Raw genomic sequence first — 26178 nt, 5'->3', positions numbered from 1 at the left:
ATGCATCTGATTACGAATGCTCATGGGTATCTAGCCACATGCTCTTTGATCTGGCCTCTTCTTCCTGCGCCGACTGCCAAATCGAATGAGCACTCTCATCCTCCGCGTGCGAGTCCTGTATGAAAGTTGACCTCCGTCGTCGTTCTGAGCTATGGTCCCCTCCGTCTGGCGCAATGCTATTCGGTAAGCTAGCTACAGGCTCAACCTCAGGGTCGCTGATATACTCATCCCGCTTGTCATCATTGGGGCTCGAGGTTTCAGATTCGGGCGGAGCTTCGACAACTAAGAGCCCGCCGTCGCTCTCATGATCAATGTGAGCTGATCCTCGTCTTTTGCGAGCCGGAAGTGGTGGCGGAGGGACCGATCGTGCCTTGGCCTCATCCTGACGTGTTTGAAGCAGGTCTGGTTTTGGGACGGGCTTTCTTTGGGGGGTCGTGGCCGGCATCGTCTTCGTGTGAGGCCTTTCAGGGAACGGTAAGGGCTGGCCGGGTGGAGGTAAAGGGCGACCTCGTCCGATGGGGTGCTTGGGTGTCCCAGCGCGATCTGGATCAGCAGCCTGCTGGTTCTTCTGATCCATGTTCCTGCTGAGTACTCCCCAACCCCATTTCTTGGCGGCTGCAGTCGCCGCGCCAAGGACTACTATTGATTGTCTCTTCTCCGACGATGCTGGCATGCGAACATCTGCTTGCAGTGTTCTAGACTGTGGCATAACATTTCCAAAAGTTGACTTCGTGGACCGTGAGCTTGAAGTAGTCGGAGTTGGAGGCAAAGAAGTTTGGCTAGGGCTAGATGTATAAATGTCTTGTAGAAGATTCTGCTCAGGTGTGCCATTAGAATCAGACAACGTAGAGGATCTACTACTGGTTTTTCGGCTGTTCCCCCACAACGTAGAGGGGCCTGGGGCAGACCCCATGGGAGTGTCGGTAGGAGACGTAGGGCGCGAGCGGTTCGAGATTGCCATCATTGCACTAGTGGCGTCTTGTAGTTGTTTCGTGTTCTTTACCGGTTGAATAGAGTCAAAATTTGCATTATCCATGCTGAGGAGTGGGTTGGCAGCTGATGCAAACGAGCGCGATCTGAGGGTTTTAGGTGGCTCTGGACCTTTCTGAACGCCAGTAGCAACGCTATCTTTAGCAGTCTCATCGAGGCTTTGCTTAGAACTCGCTGCTGGATTTGGAATTGGACCTGAGGGAAACGAATCAAGCGAGACCGGCATGCTCAAGGTTCTCTCGTCTTTCGCGCGGGGCGAGGCGTGATGGGTTGGAGCCGCATCGGCTTCGAGCTCGGCGTCATCTTCCGGTGCTTCATCTGGAATGTTTGTATGTTCAGTCGGCATTCCACCAGTCGTCCCTTGGTCCGCCCAGATGCCCCCTCGAAAAGTTTGTTGTCTAGTGTCTGTGAATGGACTATCGTCCCAGTGCGGCATGACGATGGTCTCGGCCATAACCTCCCTAATCCTACTCTCGATCGCTCGTAGGATAAAGCCATATGTGATCTGTCGCGAGCTGACAATGGGCTCGATGGTCATCTCCATATCAGGCATTGTCTCAAAGGATATCCAGACGCGATTACTTGGAGGTGGTTTGAACTTCACCAAGACATGACCGTTCAATTTTCTGACAACCACTGCCAGCACCAAGTTGACCTCTCGAGCTTTAAATCGCGCACCGAGATCAATGCGAGCTGTAGCTGCGATCTCTAGGCGGAAATTCCCGTTGTACTTGAAGTCTGCTTCGGCACAACAGTCGCCGTTGATCGTGAGGTCATTGAGTCGCGGGTTAGTAATCTGGGGTGCACTCTCTCCCATCTCAATTTTTTGGAGTACGAGACCGGAGAGGAAGGCAGGCTTCTTCACCCGTGCAATCTTTTTAGTGATCTTCTTGCGTATGTATTCCTCGATGACTTGAGTCTTGTAAAGGGCAAGGAAAAGTCTACCCGCAAGTCCATTGATCCACCTTGTCTGCAGTTGTTCTTCCGACGAATGCAGCCTCTGCACAAGCCCGATGACATGCTTGGTCTCGTACTGCTGTGGCCTCGGCGGGTTATCAGGCGCATTTGGCTTGATTTCCTGGTTCTGTAATAGCGCGAAATAGAAGTCTTCTTTGTCTGAGCAGTTCTCGGAGAAGAGGAAGAAAGGCTTGGACGTAGAGGCGGGATCTTCAAACCCGGCTTTTCTCGTCAAGCGTATAGCATTTCTCTTTATCCATAGTTCTCCTTCGGGGATTTCGTTCCCTCCACCGTAGATGCTGACATCGTGAAGTTCCAGTGATATGACATGTTTGACCTCCAGCTGTTCTGAATCTTCGTAAAGCATTAAGTGTCCGTGTCGTAGAACAACAAAGAAGACATTCCTAGCCCTCTTGACGGTCTTGCTGTTGCCTTTCCCGGGATCTAGACTTGGCCCTTGCTTCCGGTCGAATATACTTCTATACATGCTCTGGTACACGCTAGGGCTTTCTGTAGCTATTACCGCCCCAGCCGGGGTCGTCCGCTCTGGTGGTTTGCCATTGATACCTCCAGGCACGTACTCTCGGCACACGGCGAAGTAGCCAGCTGCAACATCAGGCTCATGTGCGCGTTTGAATTTCTCCGCGATATCTGCTATACTCGCATGAGATTTGAGGTTTTGTCCGTCGTCTTTGTCATCGCGGAGGGTGTCCGAAGAGGTGTCGGAGGAGGTCGAGGACCGATCTTGTACGGGGAACGTGAGGTACGCATGTAGGAGAACAATGGCGAAAAGGATGGGCAACAAGGTTAGCCCACCGAGTAAGTAGGTTAATATAAAAGCAATAGAGATGCCCATCACGACGAGGGCAGCTCTTTGAGATGCAAAGGTATCTCGTTCATCGTGCTTACGGCTTGGGCATGCAAGGTGTCAGGTTTGGCTTGTAGTCAACTTCCGACGACACTTCTGCGCTTTGCTTTGCTGACACTTGGGCGTTTTGATCAGTCGACTCATCTCCAAAGCTTTGCTTGAGTAGAGGCCGCTACGGTTTACAACATGTGAGATTGATAATCTAGTTTGCCTTTTCGGTGTGATCAAGGGATCTAATTAAGCATGACGCACGGCTCGGGCACATTGTTCGAAGTCTTCCTCAAACAATTTAATTACACAAGTAGTATAATCTACCTCATTATAGTCTCTGGACTGTAACTAACGCCATTGCAACGTTCTCCTCGGGGTATAATGCGCACGCTTTCAATGCAATCGCTGAGTCCAATGCCAATCACCAATCTAGCTCGCCAGCCTCAAGCTCCTCTAAGATCCCTATGACCGGTTCCGCCATTAACTTTGAATTCCGTAGACCTGCCATATGCCTCGTCCGAGTATAAAAAACGGGACAATCCTTGCTGTCGCATTTCACCTCTTCGCCCCAAGCCAGACTCGCACAAGAGCGACACACGTTCTCCAAATTGACAGCTTTCCTCTCTGCTTTGTTGAGCCGCGAGTGCAGTGTCATAAGAGAGCTGTCAGCATTTTGTATGCACCTGGCGCAGATTGCCATTTCTTCTTCGAGCTTCTCATGACAGACGAGACAGGTAGAAGACTTCATATAAGACTCCAATGTTTTCTTCGATATGATCAACTCCTTCCCTCCCGTGAGTGCCCCTGCTTCTATGCGGCGCACTCGCTGATATTTGGGCATTTCGTCGTACCACTGTCGTACATTCGCTCCAACGAGGTTGAAGATACGTTCAAGTGGTGGAATAAGATTCTTCAAGATGTAATATTCTGCATCCAATTCATTATTATCGTTGTGCAACAGCACGTCTGGAGCCACGCATCGATCGATGAGCCTAGCCCCTGGAGCTCCGGTAATTACCACGTAGGGAACACGCTCTCCGTATTGCGGTTCTGCACGAGGGTCCTCCAGCATCCTCTTGGTGCTAATGAGTGCTCCGGGAGGCGGCAGACCCTTGTCGCTGTACGTACCAAGCTTGACCTCTTTCGCGAAACAAAAATCCTGGATGGACACCTTTCCTTTCATGATCTTCATGCACTGTCGCTGGAAGTAGCATTTGACCTGGCTTAGATCCGCCGAGCGGAACAGTATCTTTAGGGCTTTCTCTTCGATCTGCTGTTCAGCTGGTGTTCCGTCTCGGCGCACAGTCTCAATACCCTTTGCATCGAAGTCTGGCACCATTTGATCCTTGCTCTCGTACTTGAAGCCTACGTATCGCTTCTTTGCGAGTAGAACGCATGGAAAATACACCTTTTCGAACTTCAATTTGACTGGTCTGGGATTCATGTCCGTGATGGTCTTAGCGATCTCTTTACCAATGTCAAACGCCTCGTCTTTGGTACGGCCCTTGAGATAGACGAAGAGACTGTCAGTGTCACCATATACGACCTCAGCACCCCACCTCTCCACGGAATGTATTAATGCGATGGCTTTCTCCAATGTCTCACGACCTGTCTGGACAATGCTGTCGGCAATCTCGGAGCATGGCATGCGCCCAGAGAAGGAGGCAGAGGTGTAACCGTAAGTGACATTGGCAATGAGCTTCAATGCGAGCTGTCTATTGTTGAGTAGCCTCTGCAGAGTCTTGTCATCCCTGTCATCCTTCATCCCGCTTTTGACCATGACTCGAGTCTCCAGGATCTCCCCCAGCATCTTTGCGAGAAGAGACTTGCGAATATCGGGTTTGGCATACACGATACCATTCGGCGCGATGTTGACTTGGTCGTTCAAAAGCTCCAAGAGTCTTGGTTCTCTATGATAGTCCGTGAAACCCATCTTGTTTTGACCACGCCAGCTAACCACCCTTCCTAGGAATGTGGAGTAGCAGTAATTATATGCAACCATGACGCTCGGGTATAGAGACTGGAAGTCAAGCACCAGTAGTGGGCTGTTGTAAAATGCGCTTTGAGGCTCCATCACCAAAGGCAGACATTCCAAGGCGTTCTGCTGACCGACTTGCTTTCGACTCGGTGAGGGTAACAAGAAATTCTCTGGCTTGGCTATTCGAAACATAAGTGATTCGACCTTGAATTGAGATCCTCGCGAAAACACCGAAAAGAAATCTACTCCCAGCAACCGCGCTTGCTCACTAGTTCTTGGAATAAGCTCGTTCTGTTCCAAGATCTCTAGGTCCAGCTGGACACGGGAGACATAATAATCCACAACTTTAGCCAGGTCCTTTGGTTTGCCACTCTTGTACCAGAATGTCAGGTCTCGGAAAGAATAGTGCGGTATACGGCGATGACAGAGCTGAAAAACGACGTTCTCCATCGTATACTGCAGCAGATTCAGCTCTCCCCTCATTGCGCGCCAGACGTTGATCATGTGTCTTCCTGTGACTCTGATGGTGGAAGTGTGATTGAAACCCCAGCGATCGTCCTCCTTGCCAAATCGACCATGCGACTGGGACTTCATTCTCGAAAGTTCATCGCACAAGTTGTAGTCGTATTTGCATCGAGCTCGTTCTATCATATACCCCCAGGACCCGCCGTGCACCTCGTAGCCGGTTAGGATGTCAGGATCATAGCCACGAACGATATCGACCATGCGATTGATCATTTCAAGCTCAGAGATCTCCTCTTCCACTTCCACGCCAGTGTGCTGGGAGATTCTATGGGCCAACCCTCCAATATGCGACAGGGCCAAGACTCCGACGTGTGTCCCTTCATTGATGCCGTTGACTTCCAGATCCTCTTCATCAGACTGGAGACACCAGAAAACACATCCAATTTCATCCTGCTCGGGGTTAGGCACCATCTTCCCACGAGTGTTGACGTGGATTTCAAGACTCATGACGCTCATGTACTGAGTCTCGTGTTGTACACTGGTCGATTTCTGCTTTTGCGAGTATTTGAATCCGTGCTTGTTCTTTTGAGTGGCACCGTCAATCTGCGAGAGATCCATCTTTGTCGATGTGATCCCGTGATAGACAGTTGCCTTATCCGAAGACCCTGATGCTTCCCCGCTCTCCTCATCTAACCAAGCTTGGACTTCCTGTCTCGTGGGAGGCATTTCTTCTATTTCCCAGGCTCGGAGTCCACATGCCATTCTTCGTCTTCGAGATAGTCGCTCCTCATCAGTCTTGTCGACGACCACGCTTAGTTTTTCCCCTCGACTGGCTGCCGACGTCCCTGTGGGATCGAAACTTGCCAGGAATGGAACCGTTCTACTCTCAAGCTTGAAATCCTTTCCCGCGTACTCTCTAGCACGTTCAGGCACATCCTTTTCGTTACTATAGTAAGCGTCCTGATAAATGATTGACGGAAGCCTTTCATCTCGCATTTTTAGTAGGATCTCGGAAGCTCGAGGAGGTTCATAAGCTAGGATGAATATCTTCTTTCGTAATCTGATGTCGAACACTTGGTGAACATTTGAGGAGCATTCGGACACCTGGCTAGACACTCTCCTTGGTGACGTTAAAGATCCTAGCGATCCGAGCCTTGGTGCACTGAACGCGCTTGGGCTTGGCTCGCTAGACAGTGGAAAAGATACAGACTTGGTTTTTGATTTCTGTGAGCCTTTGACATCTGAAGCGCTGGTTTGACTGAGCTTCTTGATGGTGTTTGGGTCATACGGATCTTTAACGACTTGAAATGAGAGAGTCTTGTTTCCGGTCGCGGAGTTGATTCCTTCATGGGAAGAAGGCAGCATCTTGCGCTTTCTCTGGCTATTTTCACGCGAGTGAGGCGTTCCATATGGCCCCTCTGAGGAAAACGACCCCACCGATTGATCAATATCAGGCTTGTCTCGCAATTTCGTCGGACCGTTCGCAGAAATATCATAGACTTCTCGACTGCTGTCTGGGGGCGGGTGATCGGAGATATCCACGACTGTAAGGTGATCGCCGTTGGGGAGCTTACGTCTCTTCTTGTCATGTTGATAATCTTTGGTCGAGTCCTTAGCTCGTTCAGCACTGATGTCGCTTGCAAATTCCAGGGGGATTTCGAAAGCGTCCTCATCAGCGTGGTCGTAGTTACCCACATTTCTGATTCCCATCTTTTCAATCTCAGTAGAGCTTGTAATGTCCTGCACTTTTGCAAGTGGAGCTGATCTCGGGACTTCCGTGGCATTGGTAGTGGACGCAACATATGCAAGCCTTTCTTCGTTATCGTACATTGGCTCCTTCATGCCTTGATTCGCGAATTGTTCCATTTCATCATCTATCCGCTCGCCTTGCTTCTTTTGAGACGTTTCCAGGTCTCGCGCCAGCTCTTCGTCCGACTCATATGGGAATTCATCCTCCTCGAAAGAGAGCAGCCGACTTTCATCCACTTCTGGCATATCGGCTGCTGATTCCTGTGCGTTATCCGCAGCAGCTTGAGATGCCAGCCGGAAAATCATTACACGAGCAAGATTCTCCGGGAAAAGGTCTTCTACGCTCTCCAGCGATGTTTTCACTTGGTCCCCAAGACTTTGATTTTCAACAAATCCATCAAACCCAACTTCCCCGCCATCACTTTTCTGTCTTTCGTCTTTGACGATAATTTTGATCTTCTCCATGTACTCCTTCTCATGGATCCATCCGCCTGCCTGAGTGTTTCTGGGATCCGCTGAAACAGAGACCAATACTTCCGGCGGAAATGGGCTACTTCCTGGATTCGTCTCCCCCATCCTGGCTTTTCTCCTCCTAGTCTCGTCACGCCAAAGACCTGCCATGCTTTGTACTAGCTTTTCGTCTGTCGCAATGGGAAATTTACGCTCAACGAAGTCATGGTGTATAGGCCGTGACTTGACGGCAAGTCGGTTGATAATGTGCTGTACGCAGACATCAACCTCAATAGAGCAGTGACTTTGCCGCGGTATTTTCTCATTGTCAGAAATGAAAGAAGGAGGAATTGCCCGATTGTGCCACTGATGGGTAGTGCTGTTCATGTCTAAGTAATCTGGCACTGGGCTGCGGAACTTGACTTGGCTACAGTCTATGTACGCGCACCCGTAAAGGTTATAGTCACACATCCATTGTAGCAGGTACTGCATGTGGCTTTCGTACGGCTGAATGACCTTCTTCATAATCGTGCCCTGTCGTAAAAGGTCTGCCAAGCGAGTCATGTGGAGTGGATTCAGCATGTAGATTTTGAGAAAGAACTTGTAGCCGACGTTATAACCGTAAAAGGGAACACCCTTGACAAGAGTGATGTGCCCAACGAAGGCGAATTTTCCCTCGTACATATTGCGGCGGTAGCTGACTGCAAGGGCATGGTCGATGGATAGGTTGAGTTGACGAATGTATGCGGCTACTACAGGCCTATAAGAGACTTTTCTGGACCGGGATAAGAAGCGGGCCTTACCATCTCCCTGTACCAGACTCCCATCGTATCTGACGTAGAGGTACGGCAACGCGCCATGAACATGGGCGCATACCTTTTGTCCTGACTCAGTGGCGCCAAAAACCCTGATAACGGGGACCTTGGGAACGGCCCTCTGCTGGTTGGAGGCATGGACACCAGGGAGTTGGGGATCGAATGCAGTAGGAGTTGCTTGGTAGTGGTCAACGCAGTTCAGTCTAACGCGAAAGAGGTCCATCGAAGATTCGAGTGCATGATGGAGCAACCGTGCGATGGGTTGTCACAAAGTTCCGAGTATCAAGGCATCAAAGCACCATTGGATGAGGAACAAGAGATAGTAGAAACACGAATGGAACCTGGATGACGCGAACATGCATCGCGAAAACACATGCACTTCACTTCAGCACTACGGACATAAGCTATTTCCGATACTTCGCTCTACAGCCAAGTATGAAGAAGCTCTTCACAATATAAGCACATCAAATGTGCTCTCCCCCCGTCAGCCCGAGTCTCCAAGCATTGATATAGGGCGGGCGAAAAACTTCACTTTCCCGAGATCTCGTCGGTTTGATTATTCTCACAGTAATGGAAGCGATCATTACACTCCTCCACTCGAAGACCGTCGCACTTTTTCACACGCCTTCCTTTCATCGTCATCATGTCCAGAAAACCTGCAGAACCCGCCAAAAAAGAGCAGAACGAGTACATTCCCTCCTTCATCTCCAAAAAGCCTTTCTACCTTGAATCTGCGGACAGCGAAAACGACTACCTCGAGCATCAACGTCTCCAGACCTCTACACCTGACCAGTCAAAATGGTATGATCGTGGAAAGCGACTTGGTCCCGCAGCAACAAAGTTCCGCAAAGGCGCTTGTGAGAACTGTGGGGCTTTAACACATAAGACCAAAGATTGCTTGAGCAGGCCAAGGGCGAAGGGTGCTCGGTGGACGGGCAAGGACATTCAAGCCGATGAAGTAGTGCAGGATGTTGAGTTGGGCTGGGATGCGAAAAGAGATCGGTGGAATGGATATGATGCGGAGCAATACCGAAATGTAACCGAGGAATGGGAGGAGTTAGAGAATCTGAAGAAAAAACTGAAAGGCGAGGAGGCAGACGCCAGTGGACAGAAGCTTCTGACTGAGGATGATGAACAGAGACCAGAGGGTGAGGAAGAGGAGGCGAAGTATGCCGAGGAGTCTGATATGGGGCGGCAGCAGAGCACTGCTACTAGAAACCTACGAATACGGGAGGACACAGCCAAATACTTGCTCAATTTGGACTTGGATTCTGCTAAATACGATCCCAAGACAAGATCAATGGTAGACATGGGCGCTCAAGCCGACCAAGCCGCCGCTTTAGTTGCAGAAGATAACTTCATGCGAGCTTCAGGGGATGCAGCAGAATTTGAGAGGGCGCAGAAATACGCATGGGAGTCACAAGAGCGAGGAGACAAGGACAAAACACATCTGCAAGCCAATCCTACTTCGGGCGAATACTTTCGACGAAAAGAAAAGGAAGAGAGCGACGTGCAACGGGAGGCGCAACGAAAATTGCTGCTGGAGAAGTATGGCGGTGAGCAGCACCTACAACCGTCCAAATTGCGAGATATGGCCGTTGTGGAAAACGAACGATACGTGGAATACGATGAGACAGGAGCGATCAAAGGAGCACCGAAAGCGGAGGCGAAGTCAAAGTATCCGGAGGACGTGTTCCTCAATAACCATACTTCAGTATGGGGAAGCTGGTGGTCCAATTTTCAATGGGGCTATACCTGCTGCCATTCTACAACTAGAAACAGTTACTGCACAGGTGAAGAGGGCAGGGTAGCCTTCGAAGAAGCCGACAAGATCCGGACCGGTGGAGAGCTTGAAGGTGTGACCGACATAAAGGCAATCCGATTAACCGAAGACAGTGTTATACAGACTGTAGAAAAGAAAGAGCCAGTCGAGAACAAGAGAATGGATGGGAAAGCAGAGGCAATGACGAAGAAAAGGACATTGACGGAAATGAAGGGTGGTGTTAGTGAGGAAGAACTCGAGGCTTACAAAAGGTCCAGGGCAATGACAGATGATCCTATGGCAATGCTTTTAGGCACAGACGAGCTCCTGCATTAGTGTCCAAAGTGTCCAAAGTGGATCTCTGCATTGCGTTGGCGTCATGGTCCAGAAAAGTCCATTGGGACCTCGCGGATAGCCCGAGGACGAAGAAGATACCAATGAGCGAGTTTTTTGCAATCATGGCTTGATTTAATTGATTGGTCTACGCTCAGACGTAAACTGGCCTGTTGCTTAGGGAAATTTGCCATGCTCTGACCGTGCCTGTAGCCAGAAGACAGCGTCTAGCATACGGTAGGCCCCGCTCACTCCTCTTCCTCCTCACCAGCATCACCCTCATCCTTCTTCTCCGCAGCTCTAGCCTTCTTCCTCCTCACACGTCCAGGGCGTCCACCACCAAATGGCGAGGTCAGAGCAAAATCAATATGCTTTTGCGAGTCGAGACGAACGACGAAGGATGGGACGTTGACGATTTGCTTTCCAACACTACAAGAACGCCCTCGAGATCAGTATTGTCCATGTCACATCGTAGACACAAGACCTACCGAATGTGCCTCTGCCTTATCAAGACCCTAGCATGATGAATGCTCTTCGCCAATCCGAGCTTGTAGACACAAGTTTGTAGCCGTCTCTCCAAGAAATCCTCCACCTTGAGCGCAAGCACGTAATCGAGCTTCATGCGGGATTCATCAAGCACACCAACACGTACGAGACGGCGAATCAAGGCGTTTCCTTCGAAAAGACGCTTTGGATCCTTCTCCTCCATGGTCAGGAGTTGACTGTGTGATGGGCCATAGGTTAGCGTGCGTAGATTATAAGGAGTGTAGCAAATAGAGAGATACCGAGCAGCACGACGGATCTTGGAGAGGGTGAGCATAACGCGCCACACCTCACGCTTGTTACGAAGGCCATATTCGCCGACGATCTTGAGCTCAGAGTCCCTGTAACAGGAGTCAATTTGAATCCATCGACATGAGCAGAGCAAGCTCTTGCTTCAGTGGCCGGGAAATACTGACAGACGAGCAGCCTCGAAAGCTATGGACGTGGTCAGTCCGTGAGAGCACACATCTCAATGTCGGAAGCTACTTACGACGACGTGGCACCTTGTAGGTCTTGCTGTATGATCGTGGTGCCATGACTGCGGATAGGACGCTTTGGCAAGAAGTTGAGAATGGTTTCTTCAATGTGGGAAGGGAGCGGGTAATTAGCGCCCGGCCAAGACCCTAAGCGAGCCCACCACGAACTTTGCCCTCTAGAAAAACAACAAGAAATAGTACGACGACAAACCAGTTCAACAAACGATCCTTAAGCCACCATGGGTCACTCGGGTGGTCTCCGTGCCGGCACTCGAGTATGTGAAAGATCTCAGGAGTAGCGTTGGACGGCTTTATACAAGCTGATCTCCATCAGCTCTACTTTGCTCTCAACCACAGACTCAGAACTGACTGGGGCTACAGTATGCGTTCTCGCGCGACTTCAAGAAGAAGGGTATGATCAAGCTCTCGACATACTTGAGACAGTACAAGCAAGTCTTTACCTTCGAGCCAAATCCGCAGCTGATAGTCTAACGGGTCTTTAGAGTTGGGGACATCGTTGATGTCAAAGCCAACGGAGCCGTCCAAAAAGGGTGGGCATTTTCTTCTACTTTGGACAATCCAAAACGATCTTCCTGATAAGTACCGTAGCATGCCTCACAAAGTTTACCACGGCAAAACCGGCGTCATCTACAATGTCACCAAATCCGCAGTGGGCGTCATAATCTACAAGCGAGTCGGCAACCGGTACATCGAGAAGCGAGTCAATGTCCGCATCGAGCACGTCTCGCTCTCCCGCTCACGAGAAGAATTCATCAACCGAGTTAAAGACAACGCAGGGAAGAAGCAGAAGGCTAAAGCCGAGGGTGTGCACATGTTCTTGAAGAGGCAGCCTCTAGGACCGAGGGAAGAAAGAACAATCGATGCGAAGGGAGGTGTTGAGACCGTCGTGCCGATTGCTTACGAAACGACAATTTAGATGGAAGAGTACCGTGCATATCAAGCCTGAATACTTCACTGTCTACAAGACGATGGAAAGCTTTGAGATTCACCCACACATTCTTGATATTATTGACAACTGTGACGCCTATGTAAATGCTCAGACAATGATGAAATTCTCATGGCCCCATGCCATATGTTTCCCTTCCACAAATGCAGTCAATTCCACCGAACGCCTGCAAGCTGGTAAATAGACGGAAGACCATGTGGCTAATGTATGTGGTTTCACAATGTTTTCTGGAGCAGGACGCTCTCTTGGGTGCTATGAGAATAGCTCATCTACTTCATATCAAATTCTTTCTTTCAGAAGCGCTCCTGTCATTCCCTGTATGTGGGGCTGGAGTAGTAAGTAAGGCTACCAGTGGCTTTCATCATCGACAGCATCATCATTTGTAGCCGCAACTCTTTGACTCCTCAATCGTGCTCTGTAGTGGCTCATCAGTCGTCCGTCTCGCAACGGACGTGTGTTATCGTAGAGATCATCATCCATCTCGAGTCGCTGATCCACCCTCAAGCCCATCTTCGGTTCGCCTTCATCGTCTTCTGCTCCGTCGTTCCAGCTGTGCGTTGTGCAGGTTCCAGTGGACATGCCCCAACCATTCCAGGATGTTGCTGGGATACGTCAGTACATTGACTTTCGGGACCTTAGCCGTTGCCAATGGAGAGAGCCAATCTTACCAGCAATGACGGGTGCGTTGGGATGCCAGCTCGCATCCCGAACGCACGTCTTCCATGCGCCCCTGCTCCGACCTTCCTCAGGTTCGTAGTGACTAGCGTACAGATCCGGATCTCGAGGCCGAGAGTGATGTGTCGCTTGGTTGACATTGACTTTACCTGCTAGAGTCGCATCCATGTTGTAGATATAGACGCTCCCATCTTCGCTTCCCGAGTAGACATATCGAGAGTTGGTGCTACCAGGCGGTGAAAAATGACATCGTATTAGCGTTTTCAATACTCGATGACCCCGAAATGTGACGAGTGAACAGTCATAAGGATGCGGCTCAAAGTCCTTTTCGTCGTAAGTCATAAAGCGGTAATCAAAAGCTGTGGTATATCGACTTGGGTCCAGCCTCGATGCTTTTTCTGTTGGCATCATCTTACGAAGATCCCAAAGCTTCATTGTCTGGTCTTTGCCGTTGCTGAGTACGTATCTACCGTCGCCTTTACTATCAACATAGGTCAAACCCTCGGTATGACCCATGAAGACACCAGCTTCTCGGCTATCGCCCATGCTTCTCCGGTCCCAGACTTTGATAGTAGTATCGTCAGAGCCAGAGTAGAGGATATGAGGAGAATTAGAATCTCCAAAGCAAACAGCATTGACATCATCGTTATGTCCAGGAATACTCAAGATAGATTGACGGGTCTCAAGATCATAGACGTAGACGGAATTATCAGACGTCCCAGCTACGATCTCTCGACCGTCACCAGAAAAGCGAATTGACCATATCTGTAGATGGATCAGTTACGGCCATCTGAAAAGCTAACGCGGATCGACCTACGCCGAAATGGCTGAATCCTCCGTGGAAGCCTCGACTCCTCCTAGTCCCACGTCCGCCCATATCTGAAAAGTCCAGAAGAAATGGTTCACCGCTTGAGCTGGGATCTGTGGGAGCAAGGCAAACAATACTTCGTATTGAGCTGTATGCCAACCACTTATTGTCTGGACTGAGAGAAGCATCGGTAATGGTCCATTGGCCGTATGGATATACAACAGTTTTGTAATATTTCCAATTGTAGGGATTCGAAGTGTCGTACATCCGCACTTTGAAGTCTTGTGCGCACGAGAAGAAGAAATTCCCATCTTCCGAGAATTGACCAGAATAACACCGAGAGTTGTAATGAATAATTGTGTCCGCATTCGACGATGGTATCATTCCCTGTTCACATTAGTAGGGAATTTTGCGAGTTGACCGAGGTCTGCTCAGCCTCTCGTCATACCTGTGATATAGCGCTGGCCGTTCTTGTGGACTGGCCCCTACTTGTGCCCAGCTCCCGGCTCATCAGCTTCCTTGCCAGTCTCGTGTTCCTCTTTCTGGTTGTGTCTCGGTAGTATTCATTACTCCCAAAACAACCACCGTCCATTAATTTCTTCCCTTCCTCGCTTGGTACCGGAGGAAACTTCTTGCTCGAGCCCTTCGCGCGCCGTCTACTTCGAGTTGCCAGACCTCCGAGGCCGTCATCTAGAATCTCATTCCTGTCATCTAGCTGCAATGTGATGCCAGAGCCGCCTGCCCGATGGTTGGCAAATATCCGGCGAAGACCGGCATGCCCCAAAAGCTGCAGGATCTGAGTTGGGACTATCAATGAGGTTTAGTAATTTCCTAAATAAATCACACTGCCATTTACCTTGTATGCGTGAAGGCCCTCCAGTAGTTGTGTTCGCCTGGGTCCGAGAGTCGCCACCTTCAGTTCCAGCTCCTCCATCATCATCTTGTGTGCCAATTCCTCCATCCTCAGCAGAGAATTCGATCTCAACGCCGCTCATGCCATCCTCAGCATCTGAATATCAGACAATCATACATTAGCAAACAGCCTGTACTTGGCCACACTAGGAAGTCTTTCCACGTAGAAAAAACAGTTTGATAACAACGTACCGTGGAAATCTGCCTCAACATCCTCAGAAGGATCGAAGAACTCAGCATCCTCACTCTCATCTGTTGTTGGTTCGAAAGTGTCGTCATCATCTTCTGTCTCGTCGAGCCACTCACCTTCTGCACCTGAGGCATCGTAGATGTTTGCAGCATGACTTGAAGGATCTGGAGATTCGCCGCGAATGATTTCAGAAGGGTGTGAGGTAGCCATAGTAACAATGAGGTGAGTAAAGAGTAATCAAGAGACGGACGAACAATGATGGCAATTGGCCGATGATCCAGGTGGTTCTTATCGTATCCTATTAGTGCCGGAGTTAGGCGTTACTCCTCGGAGCGTGCGAAAAGACCGATTCGAGAGTAGACGAAATGAAGCACAGTGAATACATTATTATGATATTAGCTATAGTATATCATATCATATCGAGTACGCCTGCTCAGAAGCTCCTGATGTTCATATCTTATCAAGCGCTGTAATTACACATGTCAGGCTTCATTCAAGAGCGGAGATTATCCGGCGGAAACCATTCCTTCGATCCTCCTGGCTATGGTGAATGTTAGGAATTTTGTACAGAAGATGGAGATTCGCTGGGGAGGCGTGCCATGCCAAGAGGCTCAAGAGGCTTCTTGTAAGTTGGAAGTCATAGGTCAAAGCAAAGACATGGAGTATCAAGCTTGCTCTCCTAGTAGCCGTAGTATAACTTCATACCTAGAGATGGTCAGATTGTATGTTCAAAGGATTTTGACTTATACTCACATTCCGAACATGATGGCAGCACTAGGTACGACTCTCAGCATGTGTGGTGTAAGCCCACCGTACAGTGAGGCGATACCCTCTTCTCTCCAGATGGTCGTTAAACATTGCACGATTCCAGTGTATTTCATGCGGCCATCCCTTTGTGGTGCTTGCCGTAATCGAGTCCGAACCACTTCGTGGGGATACGTGATAACAGCTGCAAAGAACTTCGCAGTGCCAGCCCCCAGAACTCTGCCACCCCAGCTCACAGAATTATCCCAGTACGTTGCTTTTCTGCCCGAAGCCATGAGCCTGTCCTCTCTGCGCCTCAAATACAGCTTCATCCGCTCATAGAGCACCCATTGCAAAGTACTTTCAGTCACTCCAAGATAGCTTGCGCTTAATCCCCGATATAGACCTCTAATTCCTTCACTACGTATTGTCTGTTTGACGCAATCGAAGGAATTTGAGTATTGACGATTGGACGAAGTGCTTGTTTTTTCCGCATGATTTTTATCGAGTTGCATCCGCGTCTTGACGACCCATATTGGGTTTGTGATCGTGCCTGTGATTATACCCGCGTTCGCAGCAGCACAAAAATTGACCCAGGCGGCGTCCTGTCCGTGGTTGAAGTTTTGACTTATGATTCTCTTGCCGTTGCCGTAGGAGTAGAAATTGATCGCCCGCGCTGGGACTACACCAGTGAGGTTGGGCCCCAGCCCTTTGAAAAGTGCTCGCCATCCCTCAACGCGATGGATGGAGAATAATAGCTGGAAAGTTTCACGGAAATGTAGGAGGGCTGTGCGAGGTAAAGAGAGGTCGGATGGTGGAGGTATGCCGCGAGCATCTCGCGTTGCTAATATTTGAGATTGATAGAAGTCGGATTGTAATCGAGTTTTGAGGACTTCGAGAGGAGATGTGAGAATCGCAGAGCTCATTCCCCCAATTCTAGGATGAAATCAGTCGATTCCTCAGTGGGCAACGGTTTCTGGATATTGGATACCCTCCCGCGACAAAATGTGCCCATGGCTTCCGCACATGGCCTTCTTGCTTCTTTGTTGTCGTGTCTTTGAGCTGGAAACTTCGTATGACATCTTCATTCTCTCGCGACTGCTGTAACGATGCCTCGTTCAAGCCTGGTGTAGGTCCTTGAATTTGCGCCGGCGCAAATTTTCCCCAGGCAGGTGGGATGGTCATGAAAAGACGACCGCCTGTGGCAAGAAGATGGCAAGCAGGTGAATCTGTTGATGGTATGTGTACATGAGATATTAGTATAAATAATAAATCTTCAGCCTCTAACACTTTAACTAAATAACCTACTATTTAACAACATAAATGCCCTAATTTCAATTTGATATCTACTTAACAATTTTTTTACCAAATCTCTCAAGGTCACTCGTAACGGAATATATTTGCCGACTAAATGTGACAATGCACGAAAACTTATGCAGTCTCAAAACGGTTTAGTGCATCACGGGCTAAGGCTGAGGCTTATATGTGAGGCGAGGGGAGTTCACCAGGCATTTACATGGCTTCTTTTGTCTTTGAAACTTGATCCTGGAATTTTGTGCTTCGTGAGCTGCACTAATATCATCACGAGTACAAGAATCTCAATTGGGTTATGGAGTTGGAATTCCCAATTCTACTACAAGTCGCTTGGAAGGAGCGAGGAAGATTCATCCAAAATGGCGGCATCGAAGTCCCAAATCGCCAGCCTATTTGCAGCTTTTCCAAGACAATATAAGAGAAACCGAGAAAGAACATTGCCTCTTTCCTCTTTGTCCTCTAACCTGTAATTCGTTTTCCTCTTATCTCATGTAATTGAGAGATGTGAAAAAGAGCCGTTACTACCGCCCTGCTTCCATCCAACACACAGGAACAGAAGTCTTTTGCAGACCACCATTTTCGCGAGCAACATACAGCGTAGCCTGTCGCCACCCTTGAAGGATGGCCTCAAATCCCAGGCAAGGCTCAGCATTCAGTCTTGGCCGAAGCTGACTCATGTCAAAAGCATGGGAGTGAATATGCAATATTAAATATTCCCTTTTCACACGTTGACTTAATTCCATACCAATAAATAACAATTGAAAGCTGTCCATAACACTTAACGTTTGAACAACGTTAATTTCCCCTGCGCTCACCGGATTTGTACGTTTACCAACCTAATTTCTGTCATCCAATAGACTCGTACCACTATCCTCATCGCTTTAACATCTTCTACATCATGGACTTTAGTCACACAGAGTCAGAGTTCCCAGAACATGCGAATAACATGCATCCTTTTGCTCAAGATACGTCTTCTTCACCTGAATCTCGAAACCTCCTAAGTCTTCCCGCAGAGCATGTGATTCCACTCCTGACAGAGGCTAGATGCTGACTAGCTATCTCAGACTTCGAAATGAGATTTGGGCGTATTGCCTGCAATTCGAGGACGACGTCGAAATAGCCGTCACGGCCAAGAGAATGATTTCCTGTAAAGGTGGTCTGCAAAATCCTGGTACAGAAGCACCAACAGCATTAGCACCACAGCTGCTCCGGACCAACAAACAAATCCGGAAGGAAGGCTGTGCAATCATGTGCAAACGCAACAATTTCTCTATCGTCTTGAATCAAGCGAGCTATTTGGGTTACTCCAGCAGAATCCCACTCAGCATATCCGTGGCAGGGGGCGACCTCGCCTCCATTCCGTCGAAATGGACATCTAAGATTAGGCATTATGTGCACCATATGCGACAACTAACCCTGTATGTTACCCTGAATCCCGAACATGAGACGTTTCATACGCCGTCCAGGATGCTACTAGAGGACAAGAAATTGGAAGTTGCTGCTATCGTTGGCACTGCTCTTGGAGAGCTATGCGAAATCCTATCATTCTCAAACAACTTGAAGAGCTTGAAAGTGAACTTCCTCGCTCTCGGCACAGAGCAATTGACAACAGGCCACGAGCATAAGGTCTTAGAATGCTTAGGACAATTGAAGGGACTGAAGCACATTGAGATTTGCGGGGTGCCAAAGGATGCTAAGGACTATCTTGAAAATATCATGAGATTGAGCAAGCGGTCTGAAAAAGAGCGGAAAGAATTTCCTTCATCGAGAGCTGGGTATAGTTGGGGATCTCCATATTAGAACAGCCGTTGATAAGAAACACGCTGTAGTGATTCTGCGGTACTGCAAAGGGGCATGAACGCCATTTCGACAAGGAATCCCGCGCCCTTCGACTTCAGGGACGAGCTCGGAGGAGATGCATTGCTTGTTGAGTATGAGCTATCAAGCCAGCAGCCTCAATACTGCAATACTGAGATTGGATTATCCGTTAGCAGGGTTTCTCTTCTCTCGATACGAATTCGTTTGGCAGGGAGTACACGTTGGACCTTCCCAGTGTTATTGGCGATTGGCAGGCCAAGAAACAGGCGCGGTTACAACAAAAACAGGGCAAGGTGTCGACAGCACACAGGAAAGGTGACAAGGCATGGCCTCCGGCGAATCACGGGCTATCTGCACCGGATCTGATCTTGCATGCATAGTCAAGACTATCCATTTGCCCTACATGATAGCCCTTCGCAGCCGCTTTTGACCTAGAATACAGATGTAGAAAATGAAACCTTATCGTCCAATCAAACTGAGGTGGATCTGACCGATGCTTGACTTCCTAATATTAAGCGGCCTTTTGTCGTTGAAATGAGGAGGTGGGCCTTCTCCACCACATCTTCACACCTCATGTGTTGGGGCATAATGGTAAATATCAGAGGCGGAGGGAGTTGGAGGTCTCATTCTTGTCTCGTTCGTTTTGCACCATGCGGGTTCCAGTTCGCATCCCCCGAGCTGCCGCCTTGCTGTCCTTGTTGCTGCTGGGTAAAGAATGCAGGGTTGTAGTGGGCTTGGGTACCTGTCAGCGATGAATCCCCTGCTAGCGCTGTGGTTTGTAGAGAGGGAGCAAAGGAAGTCTCTGGAGCTTCTACTTGAGAAAAAAGACGTGTGGGGGAGCTACTGGCCGGTGATGGCAAGTACTGTGTGTATTGGGCCCAAGCAGAGCTGGGGGCACTGCCCGTGGGGGGAGCAGGCCGTCCACGAATGAGGGAAGGATGGAGCCTCGTAGGGGGCGACGGCGAATAGTGCATCGCTTGAGGGATAGGAGGTGAGGAATGTCCCACCGGGGTGGCAGACGAACCGTAATGTCCAACGAGATTCATGTGGGGGTGAAAGTGAGAGCCTTGCATACCTTGCATACCCATGCCTCCGTTCATTTGTGGCATACTCATCCCCATGCCTCCCATCGCACTCATGCCCATCCCAGTCATCGGCATGCCCATTATTCCACTAGGGTTTATACCTCCTCTTCCCCCCCGCATGCCCATCGGTCCTCCACGCATGCCTCCCATCATGGCCCCTCGGGTTTGAAAGCCTCCATAGGACTGCATGCCTCCCATGGGTGAGCCTTGGAAGCCGCCCATGCCAGAGCCTTGGAAGCTCCCCGTCACTGGTTGTTGGAAGCCTCCTCTGCTGTAGCCTGACATATTGTTCATGCCTCCACCCCGATTGTTGTACCCACCTCCTCGGTTGCCTCGATAGCCACCGGAGCCATTGTTGAAGGACTGTGGCGTGCCACCCGTGCCTCCTGCTCCTGCACCACCGTATGACCCGGAAGTCGACCGATTGTTATTTACAGGAGCGTTATTTCGAGCAGGCCCGTCTTTGGGAAGCGTACGGAAAGGGTTGGTGTAGGGATTGGTGTAGCTGACCGTGAACTTTTTCGTGTACTGTTGGCCTTCACCAAAGGATTCAATCTTGTGCTTTGCGGCTGTCGCAGCTTGCGGCGTTTTGAATAGGACATAGGCCTGACTAGTTTATTGAAAATTGCCATATTAGCAACTCATGCAAGCTTCTTCTCCTGAGAAACACTCACCCTTTACTCTTCCCGTTCACTTTGTGTTCGCTGAATGTCATATCCTCAAGCTCGTCCTCACACTGACTCTGATTTGCCCAGCCGCGAACGTCGTCATCATTGACCCACCAATGTAGCTCGGACACGAAAAGAGCGGTGGTCGCGCCAGGATCAACGTATCGATCGTCCACTCCGTCTTTTCGCTTCAGTCCCTGTGTCTGTGGTGCTTGTTTCGGAAGCTGCACAGGATCTGAACCAGATTCGTCTGTGCTGGCGATCTTTTGTGCAACATCATTGCCTTCATGCTCAATCTTTACGTCTGAATTTACTCTCTGGTCATTTGCCGAGGAATGGTCTGCTGCATTTGATGTAGGCTCTGATGGTTGTAGAGTCTGGTCGGAGGATTCCTCGGCCTTCATCCCATCCTCCGGCTCTTGATTTTGATCATCCTCTCCGCCATCACCATAGATGTCAATGTCGAAATTGTCCTCTTCCGCAGCCATTGTGGAAATCGTTGATTCAGCTGTTAATTAAATCGTGAGTGTATTTTGTATCATGAGTACAACAGTCTCGAATTCAAGGTAGAAGTACAAGTCTGCCAGGTGCCAGTAAATGTATTAGCTTTCGAGAATACACGGTAAATACAACGTACTGATCGTTAGGGACCACCTCTTGCACGATGTTCGCCGATCGTAGAACGCAAGAGCTGCCAGCACTACTAGACAAATCTCCAGGAAAACATGCAAGAATACGTACAGGTGAAGGAAGCCCACGAGAAAAGAAGATCTTGCACTGAATACTTGGACTGCGTACAACAATTGCTTTGGCCGACGAGGTTGTCTCGGCAAATGACGGGCTGAAGTTGAAGGAGCACAATAAGAGTACAGGACAGCGGCTGGCTCAGAGGAGATCTCAGCAAACAATTTTCCAGCACCTTGCTTTCCCCGAGTCAGAAGAAGAGACGACAGTGTCACTGCAGTCAGTACGGGGACTCCAAAGCGGTGTGGCAGTAGTCTCAACTTGGAAGATGGGACCTCCAAACTTGGAGAGACAGTCAATTCTCAGCCTTGTCAAGTTGGATGGAGATTAGAAGAGTGGTGTGGTGTCTTCATCCAAACCGCTTGTTTGTGAACGAGGTGGCGAAAGGAGCGTGATACTAAGTAGTGGTGACGCCGGGAACCGAAAATGAAGCTGAAAGGTTGTGGGTTGAGTAGTGGAAGAGAAGTGATCAAGCAAGCTCTGGTACGAGTTCGATTCGATGCGAAAGATTCGTGATGTAAACTACTGCGTATCTTTGAGACTCCTTCGGGAAAATGTTTTAGCGAGCTCCAGCTCCAGCTGTCCTCTCTACTTTAATCATGGTAGATCTTTCAAATCACACAACCTCACACTCCCTCGTGTCATTGGTATTAGCTTAAATAAACACCACTTCGCAGAACATTGAGCCCCCTTTGCAAACTCTCAATACCACATAATGTCAGATCAATTCAAGGAGATCCTCGACATCCCTCGGGACTTTTTGCACGATGGCACCCAATTTATGAACAGGTTCGCCTTGTCCTCGTCCCTCAGAACTCCCTCTACAATTTACTAACCAGTAGCACAGATGTACAAAGCGTAAGCTGCGTCAATCTTTCTTGACCGCCCACCCTGACGCTGACCACGAGGATGTGTAGCTGATAAGCTTGAATTTCTTAAGATTTCTCAGGCAGTGAGTGCACGAAAATAGACGCAGGAAGGTTGATGACTTCCGTTGACATCACATAGGTCGGTGTTGGCTTCGTCGTGATGGGGGCACTAGGATATGTTGTGAAACTCAGTATGTCCTGAGCCACTTGACCCTTCACACTCGCGGCTTTGTTTACAGCATCCGGTCCTGACTCGTAGTCTTTAGTACATATTCCGGTCAACCAGGTTCTCGTTGGATGATTGTCGACGTGGCTGGTGCGTTGAGAGGGGAGATAAGATTTTGTTAGGCAGGAAACATTTTTCAACACACTGTGTCTCACGGCCCTCTGCCGATTGCTCCTGCCAAACAAGTAATTACAGGCCTCCAATTTCGGTTTCTCTTGCCCAATTACCAAGAACACCAAGCTGGGAAAGATCGATCTTCGTTGTTACAATTCTCATGCAATGTTATCTCTCCTCAATTTAAAATTTCCAGATGGAAGACAGCCAAGCGCAATGCTTTCCTCTAATCGCAGACCCAAAGGCAATTCTATTCCCGCAGTTTAATCGAGTCTCAAGGATCTATTCAGCATGCAACTCTCCTCAGAACTGTTTATTTATCTGGTATTCCTCCTCGTTTGGACCAGCGGGCTTCCGATCCCAAACGACAGCAAGAGCAACATTGCGCCCTTTGGGTTAGCTCCCCTCGCTTACAGCCGTCGGGGACTCTCGCCTCCTAATGACCAGGGTTCAGCGGCTGGAGACAGCCATGTTGGTCGGCCACAAGCTTGGGGAGGAACCCCGGCAAACACATCGATTTGCATTTACCCTGCCGTATGGTCTGGCAAAATGTGGTTGGTTATGGCCTCCGTTGCCATGATGTTGGTAGCTCTTTACGGCGTTTTGGCATTTGTTATGTGGGGTATCATGAGTGTTGATATACCAAGATTGACGGTATGGAACCGGACCGGTGACAAACGACGCAGGTGAGGCTCCGTCTGATAACGTGCTTTCAGACCTATGTAATGGGCTAATGAACCACAGAACGTTTGCTGGCAAGGTACTGAAAGTTCGAAACCGACCGGATTGGATGCTTGTTTCCCTGGTAGTTGTGTCCGTGGCCATTGCGGAAGTCCTACCATTCTTCTGGAGCCACTTGCTCAAGACCGGTAGTCGCTTTTCATACCTTACGACCAATATAGTAATTATGGTTAGCCAGGTAGGACCTACGTTCGTCATGCCTGTATTCCACCTAGAGATTTCAGGCCGATTTACGTGGTTTGTTCGCTTGGTCATGTGGCTTTCTGCACCAGTAACTGTGCTCCCGGCCTACGCACTACGACGACTAAGGCAATGGAGGAGACGCGGCCGACCGGTCCACATGGACGGACTCCTACCTCTAAACGAGCTGATGGAATTTATACGTCTCCACGAACAAGGTCAAGGGTATGGAGGGATGCTTGACGATCATGTGGGAAAGGAAATGAGAAATCTATTAGAAAGACAAATCTCTAGAGAAACGTCCAGCACTCATGTCGAAACAGAAGGGCTCCGGTCGAATCAGTTCACTGAGAGTATTGGATCAACAAGTGTTCAATCGCTGTACCAAGAAGGGTTAACGGCCCGTGAAACTGAGAGTACCCGTGGGCTGACTAGCATTCGATCGCACGGCCAAGAAGGCTCAACAGCCCCTGAAGCTGAGAGTCCCCGTGGGCCAACCAGCATTCGATCGCACGGCCAAGAAGGCTCAACGGCCGTTGAAGATGTACATGCGCCAGGGCTCAGGAGGCGTGGAGAACGGAGCACCGAGGGTTACGAACCGGTTGTTTCTACGGTGCCCATGCAGATACCGGAACAAGCCCTACTAAAGGACCCCGTTCACAGACCACCGACCCTTGTCAACAATAGATATGTGGAACCAGGTGCTTTGAATGGACGGCCACTCCAGCGAGATTTCCCCCTTCAATCCCTCAGCAATTCGGTCACCCCCCGCAAACATAGGCTTCCTATGATGGAATCGTACCAAAGGGATCGAAAGAGTAGTGGTCTTGTCACAGACAGCTTTCTACTTGAGCAGGGATAGCAGATAGGGGAACTTACATAGAAGCTTCGTCCTAGAGATTGGCTGCAGGTTTTCCTTTAGAATAAATGTATCCTCATATATCGATTGATCGTGTGATTTGTGTAGACCAGGGTCGCCCATGAAACGCGAGTCCGCCCCACCTTTTGTGTAGTTCTCTCCATCTTTGATACCCTCTCAAACAGCCGTTCTAAGACTATACACCTTGAGCCGCTCAGAAAAAACCAATTTGCTACAAGTGAGCCTCATCAGGATCTGACCCCTCTGCGAAGCAGCTCCATCATTCCCCTCTCACTTGCCAAAATGCAGGCAATGCCTGACGCCCGCCAACAAAGCTTCGAAGAGATCTATGGCCCCCCAGAGAACTTTCTAGAGATAGAAGTCAGTCCCTCACTGTCATCATCTTGCGGATCCTTAGGTTTTCAGCCTCTGCCCCAAGACCTCCTAAGCTAACGCTGCATCCACCTCCACCAGGTCAAGAACCCTCAGACCCACGGTACATCACGCAACATGTACACTGACTACGAAATCGTTTGCCGCACCAACATCCCCGCTTTCAAGCTCAAGCATAGCACGGTCCGTCGGCGATACTCCGATTTTGAATACTTCCGTGATATACTGGAGCGTGAGAGCGCGAGGGTGACTATACCGCCATTGCCGGGAAAGGTGTTTACGAATCGATTCAGCGATGATGTTATTGAGCACCGGAGGGAGGGACTGCAGCGATTCCTACAGATTGTAGTAGGCCATCCTTTGCTGCAGACGGGGAGCAAAGTGTTGGCGAGTTTTGTGCAGGGTGAGTATTCTACATCAGGCAGGGAGGGTTATGCATCTATGTGGAAGGGCTAATGCTGGTATAGATCCAAATTGGGATAGGAACTCATGGTGAAGCGTGATGAGAACTCACGTAAGGACTGTTAGGATGATTATTATGTACAGCAGCGGTCTACTTATTCTTTCAGCAATCACAGCGAACTGAGCGAATGGCGTCCAGTGGCAAGGGACAACAAGTCAATCAAGGCATTGTACAGAAGTTTCTTCATGTACCGAGTTAACGAAGCTGTCTCTCTTCTGCTTCCTGTTGCTGTCACTATGTGGAAGGCCAGTATCGTGACAAGGAAGCACAACAATACGTTTCTTTCATCATTAGGCGCCTTTTCCATGCGAAACCTCCGCCCTTACTATAATCCATCTCAGTGTTACTCTTTCTTCCTGTCTTCGTGCCTAGCAAAGCCTTCCACCAGTCTATAAGGTTTCCTCCGATTTTCAACGCTGCTTGCTCTGGGAGTATCAAACTTCTATCTTATCACTGCCTCGTGTTGCTTTCTCCTTTCGTTGTGCCAGTCTCATACCCCAGACTCGTTCCATATAAACATACACTATCTTTCGATTTCTGTGCATCATGGCTGAACTTCCGACTTCGGGCTCAACTAGCTCAGACATTTCAACATCTGAAAAATAGAAACTCAGGCAATTTGATAGGGAAAAGACTGTTCGAACGCTCATTTGGAAGGAATCCATGAGTAGCCCAATGTGACCTCAGCAATGTCAAATCCAACAGATATACCACCAGGTATAAAGGCTTGAAGAGCCTCTTGATGCTTTAGGGGGAGGATAGAGGTCGCTTTCAAACTACGGACAGATTAAGTTTGAGAGAGAGAGGTCGAATTGCATGACAGCGTTCTGGAAGTCGAATTTGGGAGTGAGCGATACTTGACACTCCATCCCTTCTGTGAATGGAGACATGAGACTGCTAACATTTGTGTCATTGCAGAGGATCTCAATGGTTACATCAGATGCTCGGAGGGAGAGGCCGGACGAAGAGATTCGAGCCACGGCCGGGCGAGATTAAAATTTGGTTGAAAGGGACCTGATAAGGACGCAGGT

The 26178-nt window shown here is 49.3% G+C and overlaps 12 protein-coding genes across 12 annotated transcripts; 6 read left to right on the top strand and 6 right to left on the bottom strand.

The window, feature by feature from the left end:
- Positions 1–10: 10 nt before the first annotated feature.
- HO173_004916 (uncharacterized protein) lies at positions 11–2803 on the bottom strand (the record flags this gene model as incomplete). The annotated part of the gene is made up of 1 exon (XM_037306834.1): positions 11–2803. One exon carries the CDS (start codon positions 2801–2803, stop codon positions 11–13), a length of 2793 nt encoding a protein of 930 aa, XP_037166369.1.
- Positions 2804–3227: 424 nt separating this feature from the next.
- HO173_004915 (uncharacterized protein) lies at positions 3228–8486 on the bottom strand (the record flags this gene model as incomplete). The annotated part of the gene is made up of 1 exon (XM_037306833.1): positions 3228–8486. The coding sequence occupies one exon, from the start codon at positions 8484–8486 to the stop codon at positions 3228–3230; it is 5259 nt and encodes a 1752-aa protein (XP_037166368.1).
- A 420-nt stretch (positions 8487–8906) lies between these two features.
- On the top strand, positions 8907–10361 carry HO173_004914 (uncharacterized protein; the record flags this gene model as incomplete). Its single annotated transcript, XM_037306832.1, has 1 exon — positions 8907–10361. The coding sequence occupies one exon, from the start codon at positions 8907–8909 to the stop codon at positions 10359–10361; it is 1455 nt and encodes a 484-aa protein (XP_037166367.1).
- A 245-nt stretch (positions 10362–10606) lies between these two features.
- On the bottom strand, positions 10607–11437 carry HO173_004913 (uncharacterized protein; the record flags this gene model as incomplete). Its single annotated transcript, XM_037306831.1, has 5 exons — positions 10607–10787; positions 10847–11080; positions 11144–11242; positions 11318–11336; positions 11392–11437. 5 exons carry the CDS (start codon positions 11435–11437, stop codon positions 10607–10609), a joined length of 579 nt encoding a protein of 192 aa, XP_037166366.1.
- A 179-nt stretch (positions 11438–11616) lies between these two features.
- Positions 11617–12314, top strand: HO173_004912 (uncharacterized protein; the record flags this gene model as incomplete). The annotated part of the gene is made up of 4 exons (XM_037306830.1): positions 11617–11652; positions 11759–11826; positions 11881–11928; positions 11987–12314. The coding sequence occupies 4 exons, from the start codon at positions 11617–11619 to the stop codon at positions 12312–12314; spliced, it is 480 nt and encodes a 159-aa protein (XP_037166365.1).
- Positions 12315–12689: 375 nt separating this feature from the next.
- HO173_004911 (uncharacterized protein) lies at positions 12690–15139 on the bottom strand (the record flags this gene model as incomplete). Its single annotated transcript, XM_037306829.1, has 6 exons — positions 12690–12946; positions 13013–13784; positions 13837–14214; positions 14276–14634; positions 14684–14836; positions 14932–15139. The coding sequence occupies 6 exons, from the start codon at positions 15137–15139 to the stop codon at positions 12690–12692; spliced, it is 2127 nt and encodes a 708-aa protein (XP_037166364.1).
- Positions 15140–15594: 455 nt separating this feature from the next.
- HO173_004910 (uncharacterized protein) lies at positions 15595–16858 on the bottom strand (the record flags this gene model as incomplete). The annotated part of the gene is made up of 3 exons (XM_037306828.1): positions 15595–15634; positions 15683–16609; positions 16665–16858. 3 exons carry the CDS (start codon positions 16856–16858, stop codon positions 15595–15597), a joined length of 1161 nt encoding a protein of 386 aa, XP_037166363.1.
- A 1027-nt stretch (positions 16859–17885) lies between these two features.
- On the top strand, positions 17886–18787 carry HO173_004909 (uncharacterized protein; the record flags this gene model as incomplete). The annotated part of the gene is made up of 2 exons (XM_037306827.1): positions 17886–18001; positions 18052–18787. 2 exons carry the CDS (start codon positions 17886–17888, stop codon positions 18785–18787), a joined length of 852 nt encoding a protein of 283 aa, XP_037166362.1.
- Positions 18788–19428: 641 nt separating this feature from the next.
- HO173_004908 (uncharacterized protein) lies at positions 19429–21046 on the bottom strand (the record flags this gene model as incomplete). The annotated part of the gene is made up of 3 exons (XM_037306826.1): positions 19429–19538; positions 19881–20500; positions 20565–21046. The coding sequence occupies 3 exons, from the start codon at positions 21044–21046 to the stop codon at positions 19429–19431; spliced, it is 1212 nt and encodes a 403-aa protein (XP_037166361.1).
- Positions 21047–22017: 971 nt separating this feature from the next.
- Positions 22018–22472, top strand: HO173_004907 (uncharacterized protein; the record flags this gene model as incomplete). The annotated part of the gene is made up of 5 exons (XM_037306825.1): positions 22018–22091; positions 22150–22160; positions 22220–22254; positions 22311–22362; positions 22438–22472. The coding sequence occupies 5 exons, from the start codon at positions 22018–22020 to the stop codon at positions 22470–22472; spliced, it is 207 nt and encodes a 68-aa protein (XP_037166360.1).
- Positions 22473–22802: 330 nt separating this feature from the next.
- HO173_004906 (uncharacterized protein) lies at positions 22803–24294 on the top strand (the record flags this gene model as incomplete). The annotated part of the gene is made up of 2 exons (XM_037306824.1): positions 22803–23197; positions 23256–24294. The coding sequence occupies 2 exons, from the start codon at positions 22803–22805 to the stop codon at positions 24292–24294; spliced, it is 1434 nt and encodes a 477-aa protein (XP_037166359.1).
- A 300-nt stretch (positions 24295–24594) lies between these two features.
- On the top strand, positions 24595–25180 carry HO173_004905 (uncharacterized protein; the record flags this gene model as incomplete). The annotated part of the gene is made up of 3 exons (XM_037306823.1): positions 24595–24672; positions 24766–25087; positions 25152–25180. 3 exons carry the CDS (start codon positions 24595–24597, stop codon positions 25178–25180), a joined length of 429 nt encoding a protein of 142 aa, XP_037166358.1.
- Between the last annotated feature and the right edge of the window lie 998 nt (positions 25181–26178).

This window comes from Letharia columbiana (assembly GCF_014066305.1).
Source record: "Letharia columbiana isolate WasteWater2 chromosome Unknown Sc0000012_s1, whole genome shotgun sequence".
NCBI lineage: Eukaryota > Fungi > Ascomycota > Lecanoromycetes > Lecanorales > Parmeliaceae > Letharia > Letharia columbiana.
The sequence above is the reverse complement of the archived record's forward strand: the minus strand, read 5'-3'. Positions and strand labels throughout refer to the sequence as shown.